Raw genomic sequence first — 18,236 nt, forward strand, 5'->3', positions numbered from 1 at the left:
GAACTTATGATGCAAAAATATATGATACTGGTGGTCCCTCATGATTGGCTCACTCACAGTTGTGTTTTCCTTTATTCACACATGTTTGAGTAATCCTGTATTGTAATCCTGTATTATTACTTTTAGCTTTTTTCTGCTTTAAGTCTAGAGCAATTTTGCGGTTTACAATGAACCAAATGTAAAATCATGATCCATGTTAATAATTTATCACAAAATACCTGAAAAAGAGGCAATATGTCTTTCTAAACATTAATATTGAACAGCTCTTATACAGACTGCTGAATACACTTCTGTTTCCTTTTCAGAATCCTAAACAGCTGCACAGACTTGATGAAGGTACGTTTGCTCAACTCTGTCCAACAAACTTTGGTGAAATGCGTGACTAACGGTTGTGTCTGTTGCAGGCCATCCGTATGCTGGTGGTGGCCTCCACAGATCTGCAGAAGGAGATCGTAGAGGGTGGAAGGGTGAGTCACACATTTAAGACAAAGTAGAGTCCATTCTTGGCCCAAGCCTGATGAAACCTGCACAGGTCACGTTCAGTCTGCACTCCTGTGACTGTCCTGCCGCTGCCACATTAAGCACTCGGCACGCTGAGCTCCGTCTTCCCCACAATGTTCTGCTTTTCTCTCTCAAGACTAAACATTTGACACTTAAGTTAATAAAGTGGTTAATTGCGCGATGGGAGGGTGAAAGTCACGTGAAAAGTGTGTGGCGCCTGCACAGGGCTTTAGGAGAGGAGCAGGAGCAACACTAAAGCTTCATGTAAATACTTGTGAGCTCAAACACATGTGGCAACGTGTGGAAGAGCGCTAATGTCAGAGCAGACTTCTTCTGCTTTGTTTGTTTTTTTTGGTCACGTTTGAATTCCCAAACGTTAGTCATGGTCACAACGCCCTCTCCCTCTGTAAACGGAACAGGAGAGCAGCAAGTGACATGTACAACCTACGAATCATTCACTGTCATAACATTTAACAAATAAGACGGTTACACATGTTTAATGAGGTCCTTGGAGTTGTTGGGCTTAATGTTCATTCAGAAGTGCTAATATAGGCTTGAGCTAGTCAGGGCCTCGCTGCTGCAGTGTGTAGTACTAGTACTGTGCTGTAATCATGTAATACAACTTACTTTGTGTGAGGAAAATTAAACTTAGGCACTCACAAAAGTCCTTAGACTAATTTCCTAAAAAAGCTATGCCTTTGGATGTACATTCAGGAGTACCTTTTTAGCACAGGCTAAATCTATGAACAATAATGTCAAATTATTATTTTTGCTTTATCCCTTTAGCTCATCTCACTAATAACTGCTATAATACTTAAAAGAGCTACAATGAGGTGCAGATGAGTTTAAATGTATATTATTTAATGCATTTGTTGCCATTATACTTTATTTCCAAAATGATCTGCTGTATTAAACGTTGGGCAGGTTAATTGCTAAATTGCTATAATAAACACATTTTCTTCTCACGGGAATATTTGAATAGTTGAAAGTTGAAACATAAAAAAATACAATGTTAACATTCACTCTCTTTTTGCAGATAATTGTGATTACTCTCAATATTCCCCTTCACAATAATCGTGGCTCACTAATGCTCTGTGTGTCTGTCTGGACAGGGAGCAGCGTCCATAAAAGAGTTCTACGCCCGCAACTCGCGCTGGACAGAGGGGCTCATCTCTGCGTCCAAGGCTGTGGGCTGGGGCGCCACCGAGCTGGTGTAAGTCACACTCTTCTGTAGGACTCGGGGGCACAAGGCACTATGGGCTGTGTAAGTACTTCATTTCTAGATGGGGCTTGAACCAGTTCAGGGCAGTGCCATTGATCCCCACCCGGTCTCTGTCAAAGGATTGCATGACCAAGAGGGTGAAAATTAGTCTTAATCTGGTTGGATCAGAGTGCTGAGTTCAAGCGTCAAAATGGCACCAAACGCCTCTAGTTGGACGCCTATTCTTTTGAGTGCAGACGCTGGAGACACCCTTGTACTAGACACAAATCTGCCTCTGACTGCCTGGTGCAATGACTGCTATTCAGATGAATGACTGTTGCTCTGGAGGAAGCTCCTGATTGGTTGACATGCCTCAAATTTCAGTTTTTCCCACTAGACGCATGAACCCTCAAGACCCGCCATGCTAAGCGCTTGAAACGCCGCGGTCTGAACGCAGCAGAGACTTTGCCCACATCAGTGTTCATGCCATTTGTCACCTTGACATAAAGCAGTCTCAGTGCTGTGATCAGGCCTAAAACATGACTGGAATATGTCAAATTATTTTTTTATTGAGAGTAAGTCTGAGCTGTTTCCTGTTCAAAATATGATATTTCCAGTGCTTAAAGCATCTATCCTCAGCCAAAGCCAGTGCATTACATAAAGAGGTTAAAACATGGCGTAGAGTGGATAGCACACATGTGGGGAGTTCATTCCACAGTTTCGTCCCCATTTCATGCTCTATTGTCCTGTCTAATAAAAACAAAAGCCCTTTTCTGCCACTATGCCACTTTAATATTATAATTAGTGATGGGCAGATTGATACCAAATATTGTATCAGGTATCGTAAAGTATCAATACTTGTGGAAAAATATCACTACTTCAGAAATCAAGGCTGATCTCCCGCGCTGGTAAAGCGTTCTCATGCTGTGATCTGACGCACGGTGATGTGCGGACAGAGCGCTCGCCAAGAAAAGCTCGCTTTGAGGTTCGGTCCAGACTGGACGCTGCTTGGGCCCGGATCCAGATCATAAGTGCTTATAACTGACCTGGGGTGCAGAGGAGTAGCAGAGAAGGAAATTAAATGTAGAAAATGCTGAGGATAAAGCTGAAGTAGTTTCCCGTTCACTCTAGATTTAGCCACATCTCACAGCGACACAAACTTGGACTTAATAAATGTATTTTTGTGAACTGGTGAGCTTGTTCTTGAGATCCAAAAGTATCTTTTTACATTTCTGCATGTTTGTTTATGTAATCCTCAGGGACTCTGCGGATAAAGTAGTTTTGCACACGGGTAAATATGAAGAACTCATCGTCTGTTCACACGAGATCGCAGCCAGTACTGCACAACTAGTTGCAGCTTCTAAGGTAAGACTAATGCTGTCACTTTGTAGTTTTATAATGCATTATTCTGGCGTTTGCCGTCGTTACAGTCTTGTGTTGCCGTGTCAGGTGAAAGCAGACCGCAGCAGTAAGCGCCTGTCCACACTGCAGCAGGCCTCTCGATACGTCAACGAGATGACGGCCAAAGTGGTGGCCTCGACCAGGACGGGGCAGGAAAACCTGGAACAGAAAGGTCAGAACCACAGGGACATGACCAGTGTGATTCTGTGGGCTACAACATGAACTCGAATGTAACCCTCATCCGTTTCTCTGCAGACACCATGGACTTCTCCGGGATGTCTCTCATCAAACTGAAAAGGGAAGAAATGGAGGCACAGGCAAGTAGACTCAGATCTGAAAGCTATACCAGATATCATATTGGTATAGTTTTGTGTGAAAGACATTGCTTGTGAGTTGGGGTGGGTGACATGGTGCGTTTTCTTAGAGCCTTGATTGTAATTTACACTTTAAGGTTAATATACTGTAGTGTAAAGTCAGACTGCCAGTGTTTTCACTCATTTTAAACAATCCAAAGAAAGCTCTAAAGAGAACCTCGTGCTACAGGGATAACCATGTGTTGAAGGAAATGTCCATTTATAAAACTTAAAATGGATTGCTGACAAAACACAAACTTCCATAAACCTCCTAACTTGCTCACTTGATCTGTCTGAGCACAGATCACCTTCTGCCTCATCTCTGAACGCCCCGATGCGCAAAGTTCAGGGTGTTCGGACCTGGCCGCTCATTTCCAAGTTTTATAGATCACAAACTTGGCGTGGAAAGTCTCGTACGTAACATATTTGTACCGAAGTGTGCTTTATAAAGCACATTGTCGATGAAATGCAGTTTTGGAGCAAGTGTGCAGGCTTCTCTTTTTTACATGATCCCTGCAGTAGCCTGGCACATATGGTTAGTGCGTGTACCTACAGTATTCCACTTTATAAAAGAGAACTCAAGTCTTTACTTTCATTGAAAAAAAATGTTTTTGTACATTTGTCTGTTCCTTTTTTAGGGCCAATAGTCTAACCAAGCAGAACCAAGCATTTTGAGGCAAAAAGAAGAGAACAATCTTTTGTTCAGTATTTGTTTTGTTTCAAAAGCTAAACAAAAACACTATCAGTTTTTTGACCTGCTGTACCCTGAGAAAAGAATGGTCTGACCTAACCCTTTGGGGCAAGGACCATAGTAGATGCCCAAAGTAGCCTTGTGTTTTAGTTACTTAATGGAGTGAAAGGCGATCCTGGAGTCATCTGGGTCTCCGTCTCTCCTTCTGTTCTGTAGGTGAAGGTCCTGGAGCTGGAGACTCGGCTGGAGCACGAGCGCCTGCATCTGGGCGAGCTGAGGAAGAAGCACTACGAGGTGGCAGGAGTTCCCCTGGACCAAATCACCGAGGGCAACGGACTGGCCCCGGGCTCCCCCAAACCGTCTAAACCGTCCAAACCTATGCTCTTGACAAAGCCTTCTCTGGCCCAGAAGCCCAACGTCCTGCCCAAGAATATGGTGAGTTGTGTGCATGAAATATGTCCTTACAGACCATTTCAAATGTTAGGTCCACACAATGTTCAGAATTCCTGGAGGAAAAATTAAGTGAACTATAACATCAGACCTAAATGCTGATGATGATTTTAAGTTTTTTGTTTTTTTTAAATAACAATTTTCTACCCTCAAAATTGTATTTGAGTTTCAACAAATGTATAATTTGTGGTCAAATATGTTTAGGTAAAATTAAAAACTATTTTGAAAAAAGTTGACTCCTATTAAAGAAACAAGTGCAGTAAAATACAATGGTAAATGTGTTTAAACACATTAACTACATTTTTAATGTTTTGTGATTTGTTGGAGTCAAAGTTTGTGGAGAAACGAGCCTCTTCAGTGCCTGTTTGGTCAGTCCTAAAATAGTGGATCACGGGGTTGTAGATTTGGCATAAGCGTTTCAAATGTTGTAGTGTTGAGGGTCCCAACCTTTCCCTGCTTGTGCCAGAGACAGACCGCTGAACCTAAAATAACATTTAAGAATACTTCCTAACATCATTTAGCGTGATCACAAATCATTTGTTTTTTCTGTCTAATTAGCTCAGACTTAGACCAGAAATGCAAGTGTAAATGTGAAAGATTACACTGTTAATTTATCTTTTTATTTTTAATCCTTGTCCTTCTGACAACACACACTTGTCTAAAATTATCTTTTTGTTTTCCAGTTCAAATAAATGCCTGAATCCAAGAACAAACGCCGCAGTGACCCGTCTGATCAAGATTGTCCGATTTTAGTGTATTTTATTTTTAAAAAAACTTAGCTGACAATCTTAACATCAACCTCCTGATTTTGCCAAAACCTCTCCAAAAAAAAAAAAAAAATCACAGAACCTTTCCTCGGGACTCTCCACACTTCAAATGCAACTGTTATCTTGGCACTAAGGATAAAATGTCTTGGCTCCTTTTTGACATGTAGTTTTTATTGTATCATGAAACCTTTTTATATTTGATTTAATCTCTACTGCTTTTAGTAAAAGAAGACAAGAAAACTTAAGTGACTGCAATGCCTCAACCTAGCAGAACTTTACTTTGGATCTTTTTTGTCACACTTTGTATTAAAGCTGAAAGATGTCCTGATATTTAGCTGGAAATATTGAACATACCTCTGCCTTTGCCTTTATTACCACGTGATATTTCCGAGGTCTTGAATGTACTGTACTGTACTGACTGTCACGCACAAAGCTGGAGCGGTGTGAAGCGGCTCGGACAGTTGGGACGTCCTTGTATGACAGACGATTGCACAGTGAGTGAATGTGACCTTTTTCTTTTAGTTTGGGAGGAAAATGATTTGTGAGTTTGCTGAAGAGAAGATCCTCTGCCTCTGGGAACGTTTCAAACAGGGTCTTGTTCATACGCCTCCTTTTGTTTCTTCTTCTTTGCTCTGTATGAAGTATGTATCTTTATAAGCTCAGATCTATTAATATATTTTAGTAATAATAATGGTGGTTTCTCATTGTACCATGTGTAAATGTCAAATAAACAACAAATATTTCATTTGGTCTCCCGTGTGTATTTAGTTTGAGCATTTAAAATAAAGTTGGTTAAAAGATGGAATGAGGAAATGTGCCTAGTTCTACAAACTGTACTTGATATAGGTTACATAGCAAATTAAATGTAATTCTGTCCAAAAGTTTTCTCTTCCCTTCAGACCGATATAAGGCAATGACTCGGCAGAATCTGTCAGAGGAAGAAGCTGCTTTGATGAGTGACCAACTGCAGTCACAAACGCACTTAGTGTGTATTTCAGATTTTTTTAAATAGAATGTTTAAATTATGTGTAAACAGCAACATCTGACTTTTGCCAAATTTGCTGTTATTTAAATAACCAGAATTATAATTCCAGTGGGCAGGGCCTCCCCAGAGAGGGATAAATCTGATAACCGTTCTTGATTCACAGATTGAGTGACTCTTTAAAAAAGATTTAAGTTTAAAAAAAACTGTCCAGATGATACAACTGAATATTAAATTAAAACTGATATTCTGACATTTTTGCAAGTGTCTAAATTTCTCAAATGTTATTTATATAAGGGAGTGTCTACAGAGCCGCGAAAATGCCATGTTATTTTGTGCCGCGGCTCCTGAAACTGCTGGGCTATTTGACCGCGCCGTGTTAAGTTTAGCCATGAGGCTATATAGCCGTGCCGCGGCTCCTGAAACTGCTATTTGACCGCGCCGCGGCTCTGCGGCCACGGCCTTTATATACACTACCGGTATTTGTCAAGTTGAGAGTTTAGTTAGTTTGACTTAACAGTATAATAAGGATGCAGTGGTAACCGCGGGACTAAACCAAGTGTAAATCAGGACTAAACTTGGCTCAATGTTCGTGTGTGGACCAATAATAGATCCATGGTGTGGACGCGTTCTTTAAGTCCCACGCCGCTGACTGTCCTTGAACGCGGCAGCCGCGCGCGCACGAGGCCACGCGCCGCTGTCACAACTTTCCAAAGTTTCACGAGACAAACAAACCGGTCCGACCCAGAAAGAACCCAGCTCGGGTCTGACCCAGAGAAGCTCGTGGTGACCACGGGCCATGAGGCTGCGGCGCGGCTTATCCCGGCAGCACCAGCGGCAGCAGCAGCGGCTCTAACCGCGGTGAGAGGCGCGGGCGGCTGCACCGGTCACAGACGCAGCGGAAGCCGAGCACACGGTTGTGACAAACATGGAGACGTGTGCGCTGGACCGACCCGCGGCCGAGCTGACGGTGGTGGACGTGTACGATATCGCCGCGCTGCTGGGACACGAGTTTGAGCGGGTCATAGAGCGCTACGGCTGCGAGTCCATGGTGGGAGTGGTGCCCAAAGTGGTCCGCGTGCTGGAGCTGCTGGAGGTCCTGGTGAACTATGGAGGAGCGCGGGACAAGGCCGAGGAGCTGCAGCTGGAGCTGGACAGACTGCGCCACGAGCGGAACGAGCGCTACGAGCAGGACCGGAAGCACCAGATGGTCTGACCTTTGCCCTTACGATTTACCTTCTACTTTACCTCTACCCTTTAACTTCACCTTTACCTCTATCCTTTAACTTTACCTCTACCTTTACCATTTACCTTCTCCTTTACCCTTTACCTTCTCTTTTCTCCTTTACCTTCTCCTTCTGGAGCTTTCAGAGACCAGGCTTCAATACTTTTTCATTTCAAGTGGCTAAACTGTTAAAAAGTAGTTTCAAGGGCCAATATTATTATTATTTTTAAATCTATGTTTCTGCATCAAAAACATGGAACAGTCTGTTCCATCACCAGAAGTGCTGTGTTTTTAAACTACACCTTCACCAGGATCATTTGACTTTGAAGCTATCGTTTTAACCTTATTGAAACCGCTCCGCTCATATTGATATGACGAATAAGCAGGTCCTGGTCTGATAAAGTGTTGTCCTGGTCAGGAGCTGGAGCTGGTGGAGGACGTGTGGAGAGCTGAAGTTCAGGACCTTCTGTCTCAGATCGCTCAGCTCCAGCGGGACAACAAGAAGCTGCTGCTGTCCCAGTCTGTGTCCGAGTGTCCTGTGACTGTGGACGCGCTGCAGGAGCACGAGGGTGAGGAGTTTGCACCACAGTAACCAAGAGTGTCTTACTTCTAAAGAAACTAGTGCTGTCAATCCATAAATGTAATCAGATTAATCAGTCTTTTCAAATGGGATTAATCATGATTTAAAATGTCTAATGTGAAGTTTTCTCAATAAAATCAAATAATACACCAAAATAGAACCTTGAGGAAACTAATGATGATTTTACTTGTGACAAGAGTAAAAGCTCATTTAAGATGAGGCCGTGTGCCGTAAAAAACTAGCTGACTGAAGATTTAGTCTCCCGTTCGAGTTGATCGAGATGTTCTCCGTCATTGAGTGTTGAAGCCTGACCCCTGGCGGTTACTGCGGGTCAAAAAATGGCGACGATTTGGATTTTTTTTGCCTTCAAAGTAAAAAAAAAGACCTTCCGACCGACGCACTTGAAAAATGTTGGGTCGGGTTACAGCAAACATACAATTTATTTGGGGCAGCCTGATCGTGCATAATATGTCCCCTTTAACGGTGATTGCCAAGAGATTTGAATTATCTATTAAAGAAATTGATCATGTCTTCTTTTTAAACAGTTAAAACAATTCTAATTACAGCTTTCACGATTTAAAAAACAAATCGAGTTATCAAAAAATAATCAATAGATGAATCAAATGGCAAATAATTGTTAGTTGCAGCCCTAAAAGAGAGTTCACAACTAATGAGACAGAATGTGAAATGGTTTGTATCAAGTGAACGTTAGAGTTTCTGCAGAACACATCGTGTCACAAAAAGAAGCTTCACTTCTGGAGTTCAGCAGAGCAGTGTGGCCCAGAGCAGCGTGGCCCAGAGCAGCGTGGCCCAGAGCAGCGTGGCCCAGAGCAGCGTGGCCCAGAGCAGCGTGGCCCAGAGCAGCGTGGCCCAGAGCAGCGTGGCCCAGAGCAGCGTGGCCCAGAGCAGCGTGGCCCAGATGTGGGTCACTGCACAGGCCTCTTTCATTTGACCCGCAGTCAGATAAATCATATTGTTTTGGAATCATTAGGATTTCAATTATGAGATTATGATAATCTCATGTCAGACTTTTTTTCTTTTTTACTTTCACAAACCAATAAAAACATTTTTTTATTCAAAATATTTCTGCTTGGAATAATGTATGAAAGTGGTTTTGTGTTTTTATCACCAAAGCACTAATTTTACAGATAGGTTTGCATTTGAATTATGTGAACTGAATTCAAATATTCACTGACTTGTTAAAATTCAGCTTGTACATTTTAAAAATACAATGCTTTAAAAACGTGTTTATTATAGCACCAAAATATAGTTTTGTTAAAATACTGTTTACTTTGAGTTTTAGACAATTACAGATTTTTAATTAATTTCTTTTTTATTGTAATTGAGCAAACTAAATAAATAAAAGCACATACATTTTATACAATTCATTTTACAACACTAATACAAACAATCACTGAAATGTTATACACTCTTAAAAATAAATTGAATAGAAATTTAAAACCTTGTATTTTTACACACTGAATTTCAATATTTTTACTTAATTGGATGTTTGATAAAAATCTGTTCACGTCATTCACCTGCAAATAGTCAGTTACACAAATCTAGTGTAAAAGGTGCTTTGGTAATAAGACCCTAAAACACCAGGGCAGAGCAAACTATTTTCAGCTTGACACAGATATAGCTCCGTGCATCTCCAGGAGGCTCAGGATTCACTTACTGCAGTGTTTACATCTCTGCCAAATCACTCAGGGTTCATAAGTGTCCTGTAAGTAAGTAAGTACATTTTATTTGTATAGCACCTTTCACAGACAGAAGTCAAAGTGCTTCACAAAAACACAGAGTAAAACAATAAAAACACAACAACAACAAAACTTACAGTGAGCAATACACATAAGACAAAATACAGTCAAATCAGTCCCTAAAGCAACTGTAATTAAAAGGCTCGACTAAATAAAAAGGTTTTGTGCTGACCCTTCCAGTCCAGTGACCGCAGGGAGAGAGGAAGATCATTCCAGAGTCTGGGAGCAACATTCTAGAAGGATCTGTCTCCTCTGGTCCAAAAACGAGTGCGAGGAACCAACAGCAGTTTCTGATCCAAAGACCTCAGTGAGCGAGGAGAGTGTACGGTGTGATCAGATCGCTGATGTACAAAGGACCTGACCATGCAAAGCTCTGAAAGTCAGGACTAGAATCCTGAGCCTTCTAAAGTAGGACTTCCCATACCCCAAAATACATCGATCCCCCCAGGACCGCCACTGTAAAGGCTGGCTAAAAGCTAACACAAGTCAGTTTTGCGTAAGATACAACCTTTAAAAATGTGAGCAGCTTTTTAACAAAAGTGACTTGTTTTAACTGTGTATTTTTAAATATACCTTGAAATCCTCAATTTAAAGATCCAATCTAATATCTTTATAATTGTCTAATTATAAAAATAGAATATTTCCAAAAATAGGTCGAGGTTGAGTTAAGGTATCGTGCATCATTAGAAGTCCTTGTAGATTTCTCGAGCAATGCAGTTCTAGTTTGAATGTTTCTCACCCCCATCAGGGTCAGAGAAGGAACGAGAGGTCCTGGAGAAGCTGAAGGAGCTGGTGGAGAAGCAGAGGGATGAGATCCGCTCCAAACAGCACGAGCTGTCGCTGAGGAACGACGATGTTGAGGCAGTGAGTCCTTCTGAGCTTTTCAAACTAAGTGATTTAAGCGTTAAAACACAGCTCCTGCCCTCTGCTGGTGGGAGGCTTTTGAATGCAACCAAGGCTGAATGACCTACTTGTTTTCTGTACATGGACATGAATTCAAGTTACAAAGTATTTAAACAGCTTTAGTCTTTCCTGGGCCTTTAGCTCCAGCTGCAGCAGAACCGTGTGATAAAGATGAACCAGGACCTGCGGCACAGGCTGGCTCTGATGGAGGCCCAGGGGAAGGACCTGGTACAGCACAGGGCCGAGCTGGAGGCCGTGGCCCAGGCCCGGCTGCAGGAGCTGGGACAGCTGAAGCAGGAGGTGTCCCGCCTGCAGAGGGAGCTACAGGACCTGGACACACTGGTGGAGCATGTGCCTGTGTGTGCCGGCCTGACTAGTGCAGGGCCTCCACCTGCGGCTGCGCCTCTCACTGAGGTAGGGAGTCTTAAACGTGGCCATAGGATTTAGTGACACAACTTTATAATATAATAACTAATATAACATTATAGCCTAATCTACTGTCTTTTAATTGGGTTTAACCTACACTGGTTATACACACTATAAAGATAAAGAGTGGATTATAGTTTTAACAGGCTAGGAATAAATCAATGTTCTGAGGGTCACAGTATTGATCAAAGAAATCTTTTTTGTTGTACTTTTTCCTTGCTGTCTGATAATATCATATAAATAAAGGCATATCTAATGCATAAATAAAGGCATATCTTATCTTATCTTAAACAGTACACACGATACATAACAATACATTCAAGGATGGTTATTATCTTTTTTATTGTCATATTTATGTGGTTATTTATGTTACGTTATCAAACCTAATTACAGAATCACCCTCTGATCAGTGACAGTGGCCCCTCGGTCCCCTCATCATTTTAACCTCTGAGACCAGTTTCTGAGATGGAAACTGCAATAACGGACCATTTCTGACAACCACTAGTACGACCAAGATCAGGACAGGCGGTCACCCTGATGGGACGGGTATTATCTGTACCAGTATTCTGTGTGGGGACTTAGGCTAGCTACAATAAACCTGAATGTACAGATCACACTGCAGAGAGTGAGTTCCAGATGTATGTAAAGGTCTTAACATGCTGCCAGAGATGATCCATGCAAATATGATCCTGGGGAAAGTGTGTTTGTCTCAAAGCTAAAGGCTAACATTAACTTGCTAAAAGTACATAGAATGTCAAGCGTTTCTGTAAACAAGTTAGTTCAGTTTGCAGTTTTATATTGATATGATTGATTCAAATAAATTTAGCTTGGAGACAGAAACACTACCTCATCCAAACACAGGATTTCCCATGGTGAAGTATTTATGTGGTAGTTATTATCCAGCCCTAACTTGCTGTCCGTTTTATGCTAATTAAATATAGCTTATTATAGTGAGCTCGGCTAATTGGCCTTGCTACTGGAACCTGCCGGACGCTACAGTGAAAAGGACCTACAGTATGTGGGGAAAATATTTGGCACTGATATATTTGTATTTTTTAACTGACCCATGAGTAAACGTGGAGACAGAAGCACTTTATATGTCTGTATATTTACGCAGGCATGCAACAAATGATTTTATATCCCAGACCCATAACATTTTGTTATTTTTAAAATGGAAAGTTCATTTGTGATTTTTACTTCAACTTAGATAGATTTGTGGGCTTCGCTGTGGATTTTAAAACAAAATATTAGTATCGGCAAATATCAGATATATTTACCACAGCAGCAAGCCAAATACTGGACATTGGACTCATTGGACTGATGTGAAAATGTGTGTGATAAACCTTGTCTTTCCCTGTAGGCCCCTGCAGCTGGTCCTGCCCCTGCAGCTGATCCTGCCGCTGCGGTGAGGCCCTCTTCAGTCTGGGTGGAGTGTGCAGGGGACCCGCAGTTCTTGGCAAACTGTTTTGAACAAGTGCCCTTGAGCAAAGCCGACTCTGAGGAGTCTGACGCGGCACTGTTGTTACTGGTAAGACCTGTAAAAAGCATCCATTCACGTTTGGTCCTGTGGCAGCGGCACAGTCTATTCATGCATTTCAGCTGTTTGTATCTCAAGGGGTTTCCATAGCAATTAACAAGGCAAACCAAAATATGAGATACTGAACAGAGAAGGAAGGGTGTTTCTATCCCTTATGTGTCTGGCCTGTCGGAAAAACTGCAGAGAATTTTTAGACAACACGAAGTCCCTGTTTATTTTAAACCAGGAAACACTTTAAGACAAAAACTGGTTCATCCTAAGGACAAGTTTCCGACTCAAAAACAGAGCAATGTAGTTTATTCGATCCAATGCAGTGAAGAAAGCTGTAAAGAACGTTACATAGGTGAGACAAAACAGCCTCTACACAAGAGGCTTTATCAGCACAGAAGAAATACTAGTTCAGGTCCACAGAGCGCCGTGCATCTCCATCTTGAAGCCTCTAATCACTCGTTTGAAGACGGTGAGGTGAAGGTTTTAAGCAGGGAGAAAAGATGGTTTGAAACAGGAGTCAAGGAAGCTATTTTTGTTAAAAAAGAAAGACCTTCTTTAAACAGAAATGGAGGGCTAAGATTCAATCTTCCTGTTATTTATAATGGGTTACTGAACCCCTGGAAAGGTAGAGGACATTCAGATGCTAATCAGGTACTCAGGGTGGTTGAGCCAGGGTCTCACAAAGACAAAGAGGTTTCTAATAGCCCATTAAGATTCTGAATAGGCTAGCTCGGTAGATACAAGGGGGGAGTTTCTGTTGAAACCAACAACTCTTTCTACTTCAGGAAGGCTCCTCCCAATGGGCGGGTCTTACCACAGAACAGTATTAATATCGGAGTTCTCGATCTAAATTCTTTTATTGACAATGACTCTTGGATGAGAGTCGAAACGTCTATTTTTTTCAAACTGAGTCCAGATGACTACAACTGAAGCTTTTTCTACCAAAATATGAGATCTTTTAAATGGACAAATGTCACCAAAAACAGGATACATGTTGGGATGTCAAGATGAACCGTTTTTTCCATTTTTGTGAATATTTATAGCTACAATAAGGTTTGTTTGTTTTTTAAACCTATTTTCAAACCTGTTAGTATCGGACCCAGCGATCTGTTTATAATGATTGTCTGGCACTGAACGCCCGCTACGTTACACACTAGTCCGAGTCAACAGAGCGAGCTACAGACAGCGCGAGCGCAGATGTTTTAGGTCGCCACTGTTGCGGAAAATATACTATAAACGGTGCCAGAGAAATAAGATAGAATAGAACCAAGTTGTATTGTTCAAATGTGGGTCTTTATTTTAGCCGTACACAAGCCAAAATGCTTTCCCTGACAGAGTCGTCTCTCCCTCCCTGGTCTGACTGACTGAATGTCACTCCTGCTTAAAGAGGCACAACAGTCAGAACATGATGTCAGAAAGTAATGATTGTTAGAGGCCTTTGTTTCATCCCTGGTCGTGGGTTATTAGACCCTCACAAAGGCACCTTCCTAATCCTCAACACACATTAACAGTATCTTTATGGCCAGGCTCTCTGTCCTTTACCTCGGCAAGTGTCAACTCACCAAAGCGCAGAACAAAGGTTACTAACCATGTTGAAACAATCAAACATCCTGTGTACCTTATTAGCTAAACATCGCAACAACCTAATGACATGACATTTTCCCTTCACACCACTTCCTGAGTTTACACGGGGCAGAGCGAGGGATCCAGCCCGCTGATGGCGCTGGAGCGCAAAGCGGCCGCTCAGCACGAGCCGAAAGTGAAGCCACGGAACACACAAGCATGAAGAAGAGAGGGCTGGTAAATTGAGAGTATCCAAAAAGGAGTGCATTTCTCCCCATGTCTGAAGAGCAGGAGTTGAAATAACAACCACTGAAATTCAAAGTGCAATCAAAAGACTAAAAAACAGTTCATCTCCAGGAAGTGACGGGAGGACACTCACTCCTCTGCTTTTAACAACTTTTATCGTAAAAGCTCCGATCCCTCCTTAATACCTAAAGAGGGGAAGAATCAACTTGAATCTGATCATTTGAATCCACAATGATCAGACGGGATTTATTAACATACGACAAACGCAGACGATCCTTTCACATAATGTACACATAATGTACATCAGCAGAACGAAGCTGTGATCATTAGTTTGAACGCCAAGAGAAGGCTTTTGATTCTGTTTGATTCTGTGCCAATTTTAAATAGATGAATTATTTGCTTTGTATTTGGAACCATTGGCCCAATATATTATATTAGACAATCAAAAACAATTCACGTTTTTTGAAGTTGATGGGATGGAACATAAAATTGCCTGCTGCTGCTGATGTTCTATTATATTTGACCAAACCAAGGATTTCCATATCCAACGTCAGGAAACAAAATGAATGTACAACAAACTAAAATTCTCTTTTTGATGACCCGCTTTAGAAATAATGACTTATTCATTTAGATGGCAAACAGAATCTCTTTATATTTAGGTGTGGTCCTCCATCGAGATCTGTCAAAATGATATGATCTGATCCCATACTTAAGTCTAAGTCAAAGGACTGAAACTATGAGAATTCATGTTTTGCCCAGATTTGTCTTCTATTCCAGACTCATTTTCTTTGAGGAGTGGAATAAAACATTCTCAAGATTTGTATGGTAAGGAAAAGCACCTCAAATCCGATTTAAGACCCTAAAACTTCCAAAAGAAAAAGGAGACTGGGCTTTACATTGTCTGAAAAATGACTTTATTTCAGCTCATGTCAGAGCGTGGCTGTACTGGTGAGATCCAGAATATACTAAATACTGAGGGAGGGCAGATGACAGACGCTTGAGTCATTTGGAGGAAGTTAAGAATCCCTGGGTAAAATCTGTGCTTACAACATGGAAAGAACGACCATCATTAAAACATATAACTTAAACAAAGATGTTGAAATCTTAACCCGGTTGGTTTCTGATCAAAGTGTTACACCTAACAGCACAGATTCAACAGTATATTTATTTAAGCTTATAAAACTAAACTTTCAAGGGAAATAATATTTTAAAATAAAATAATTATATAAAAAGTATTAACAATTTGGGCAGCCCTCTACTCTTTTTAACCCTAACCCATTTATATGAACATCTGAGTGGAGAACCACAGAATCTCAGAAATATTGGACTGAAATCAACAAAGAGCTTTCAGAACTATATATTTGGGCCTAAAAAGCCCTCTCCATGTGCCCTGGACACATTCAATGGAGATATATGGAACATACTTTTGGCAGCAGGAAAAGGGCCATCACAAACAAATGAATGACACAATCTGCACCTACAATCAAGGACTGGACATTAGAATGGAAAATAAGGGAAAAAAATAAAGAATATCACATATCTATATATTTTCTGGAGTATAAGTCGCACCAGAGTATAAGTCAAAAAAATGCATAATAGAGAAGAAAAAAACATATGTTGCACTGGAGTATAAATCGTTTTTGGGGGAAATGTATTTGATCAAATCCAAGACCCAGAGCAAATGTTTCATCTTGAAATGCAATTTATAATAATAGCAGATTAGAGAACATGGTGAATAGGTGTACGTATGCTAACGCTAACACCTTCAGCGACATGACGCACAGACGGTGTTATGCAAACGTAGCATAACGTGACAGTTATTCAGATAACTATAGCATAAAGAACATGCTAACAAGTTTACCAAAGCATCAGTTTTACCCCAAATCACTAAATCCATTGAATTCTTCTTCCTCTGTGTCACTTCTAAACAACTCCACAAACTCCAGAGGAAGAGGAAGTGCAGATTCTTCTTCTGCGTCGCTTAGAGCCTAGAGCGCCCTCTAGTGAAATGCAGTTGCCAGTGTGAAAGTAATGAAAGATATCACATAAGTCGCTCCCGAGTATAAGTCGCACGGCCAAAACTATGTAAAAGTGCAACTTATAATCCAAAAAACTATAGGTATGTGTCTTGTGCTTTTATTTCTGTTTACATTTGTGAAGCTTTTGGAAATACGTTCATCAAGTTGTCCACAGTGTGTTTATTGAGCGTGTAAGATGTGTAAAAGCAGATGGTCTCGCTGTGACAGGACAGGTCAGCTGGGACAGACTCTGGGGATGACACAGACGGCAGTGGGCAGGAGTCGGACAGCCCTCGCTTCACCCTCCAGGAGCTGAGGGACGTCCTGCACGAGAAGAACCAGCTCAAGGCCCAGGTGTTCCTGCTGCAGGAAGAATTGGCCTACTACAAAACGTATGTCCACCTCATGATCACACTAATGCTTTCCACCATGTTATGTGACCCGAGCGGGGCTGACCCGAGCAGGGGCTGACCCGAGCTGGCTGTGTTGCAGGGAGGAGTGTGAGGAGGACCCCAGTCTGTGTGAGGAGGAGAGCCCTGAGCCTGCTGCTGAGGAGCCCGAGTCCGGCATCCGCAGACTGTGGGTCACTGCATCCAATCCACTTTATTTCTATTGCACATCGTACAGACAAAGCCATAGTGAAATCAAAACAACAATTAACCACAATAAATAAAACCATAAAATAGGTGAATAAATCAAATGAATACAAACAGATCAATGACAAAGGAGCACACAACTCACACAATGTTAAAAGAATGTAAGTGGTAAGCTAAGACTTCAAACACAGAAAAGGCCGGATCCCCCTTGGTTTTGTCTGGAGGAGATCTGAGATGTTCTGTGGGGCCACTAGTCCCCAACTCTAACCCATTCAAAGCTTTGAAAACAAATTAGGGCTGAAACTACAGATTATTTGTGCATCAATTAGTCAAGTGATGATTATTTTCATTAATTGGTTGTTTTGAATGTGAAAGGCCTGTAAATTTGAGATTTTTTGTTAAAAGTTTGACCCAGTAGAATCTATGATGCTTGAGGACATCTTAATGGTGTATACTCTCCATCAGAAACACTAAACATACATGATTCCTGGGTCATCTTGGTGCAATTCCTGCTTTGTCTTAGTTGTAAAACCTCTTCTCTCTCTACACATGCCATGTCTTCGAGTCTGCACAGTCAGGATAGTGCTGACGCGTTTGTTTGTTTGTTTGTTTGTTTGTTTGTTTGTTTGTTTGTTTGTGTGCAGGATCTTCACGGCCATCATGCCCATGGTGGCTGCAGGTCTGATCTCAGATGACCCCACCCTGATGCCCATCGGAAGAGGGCTCCATCATCTAACCTTTTAACATCATTTATTCTTTTAAGCTCTCATGCACATAGACTATCCGCTCTTTTTATTTTTCTAAGTTTTTTAAGTTTGGTTTTTAATTGGTTACCAATGAGAGTGCCACGCACAATACAACATCCAAGAAAACGTAGCACTTTGAACTGATTAAATGAAAGTTATATCTAGTTATTTATTTAAATTGTAAAATGTTTTGGTTATTGTAAAGCACTTTGTTTTTCTGCGCTGCGTGTATTTATGGCATGACTGTAGATGTAGATGATATTCTGTAAAAATCATGTTAATAAAGTTATTTTATGTAA

General features: G+C 41.4%; 2 protein-coding genes across 2 annotated transcripts in view; both read left to right on the plus strand.

Annotated features, from left to right (window-relative positions):
* The window catches only part of hip1rb (huntingtin interacting protein 1 related b), a 38,965-nt gene extending 32,858 nt beyond the window's left edge, over window positions 1–6,107 (plus strand). The window contains exons 25-32 of the mRNA XM_072433753.1: window positions 306–336; window positions 405–467; window positions 1,614–1,714; window positions 2,962–3,067; window positions 3,152–3,275; window positions 3,359–3,420; window positions 4,364–4,582; window positions 5,281–6,107. Coding sequence (XP_072289854.1) covers window positions 306–336; window positions 405–467; window positions 1,614–1,714; window positions 2,962–3,067; window positions 3,152–3,275; window positions 3,359–3,420; window positions 4,364–4,582; window positions 5,281–5,289 — 715 coding nt within the window. The 3' untranslated portion in view covers window positions 5,290–6,107. The remainder of the gene's footprint in view (window positions 1–305; window positions 337–404; window positions 468–1,613; window positions 1,715–2,961; window positions 3,068–3,151; window positions 3,276–3,358; window positions 3,421–4,363; window positions 4,583–5,280) is intronic.
* A 947-nt stretch (window positions 6,108–7,054) lies between these two features.
* Window positions 7,055–18,236, plus strand: LOC140347333 (RILP-like protein 1). The gene is made up of 8 exons (XM_072433744.1): window positions 7,055–7,556; window positions 7,990–8,140; window positions 10,660–10,775; window positions 10,956–11,228; window positions 12,601–12,768; window positions 16,824–16,987; window positions 17,088–17,174; window positions 17,836–18,236. The coding sequence occupies exons 1-8, from the start codon at window positions 7,275–7,277 to the stop codon at window positions 17,933–17,935; spliced, it is 1,341 nt and encodes a 446-aa protein (XP_072289845.1). The 5' UTR covers window positions 7,055–7,274; the 3' UTR covers window positions 17,936–18,236.

This window comes from Eucyclogobius newberryi, unplaced genomic scaffold (assembly GCF_026437365.1).
Source record: "Eucyclogobius newberryi isolate DKJ021-1_F unplaced genomic scaffold, fEucNew1.0.hap1 SCAF_6, whole genome shotgun sequence".
Classification (NCBI taxonomy): domain Eukaryota; kingdom Metazoa; phylum Chordata; class Actinopteri; order Gobiiformes; family Gobiidae; genus Eucyclogobius; species Eucyclogobius newberryi.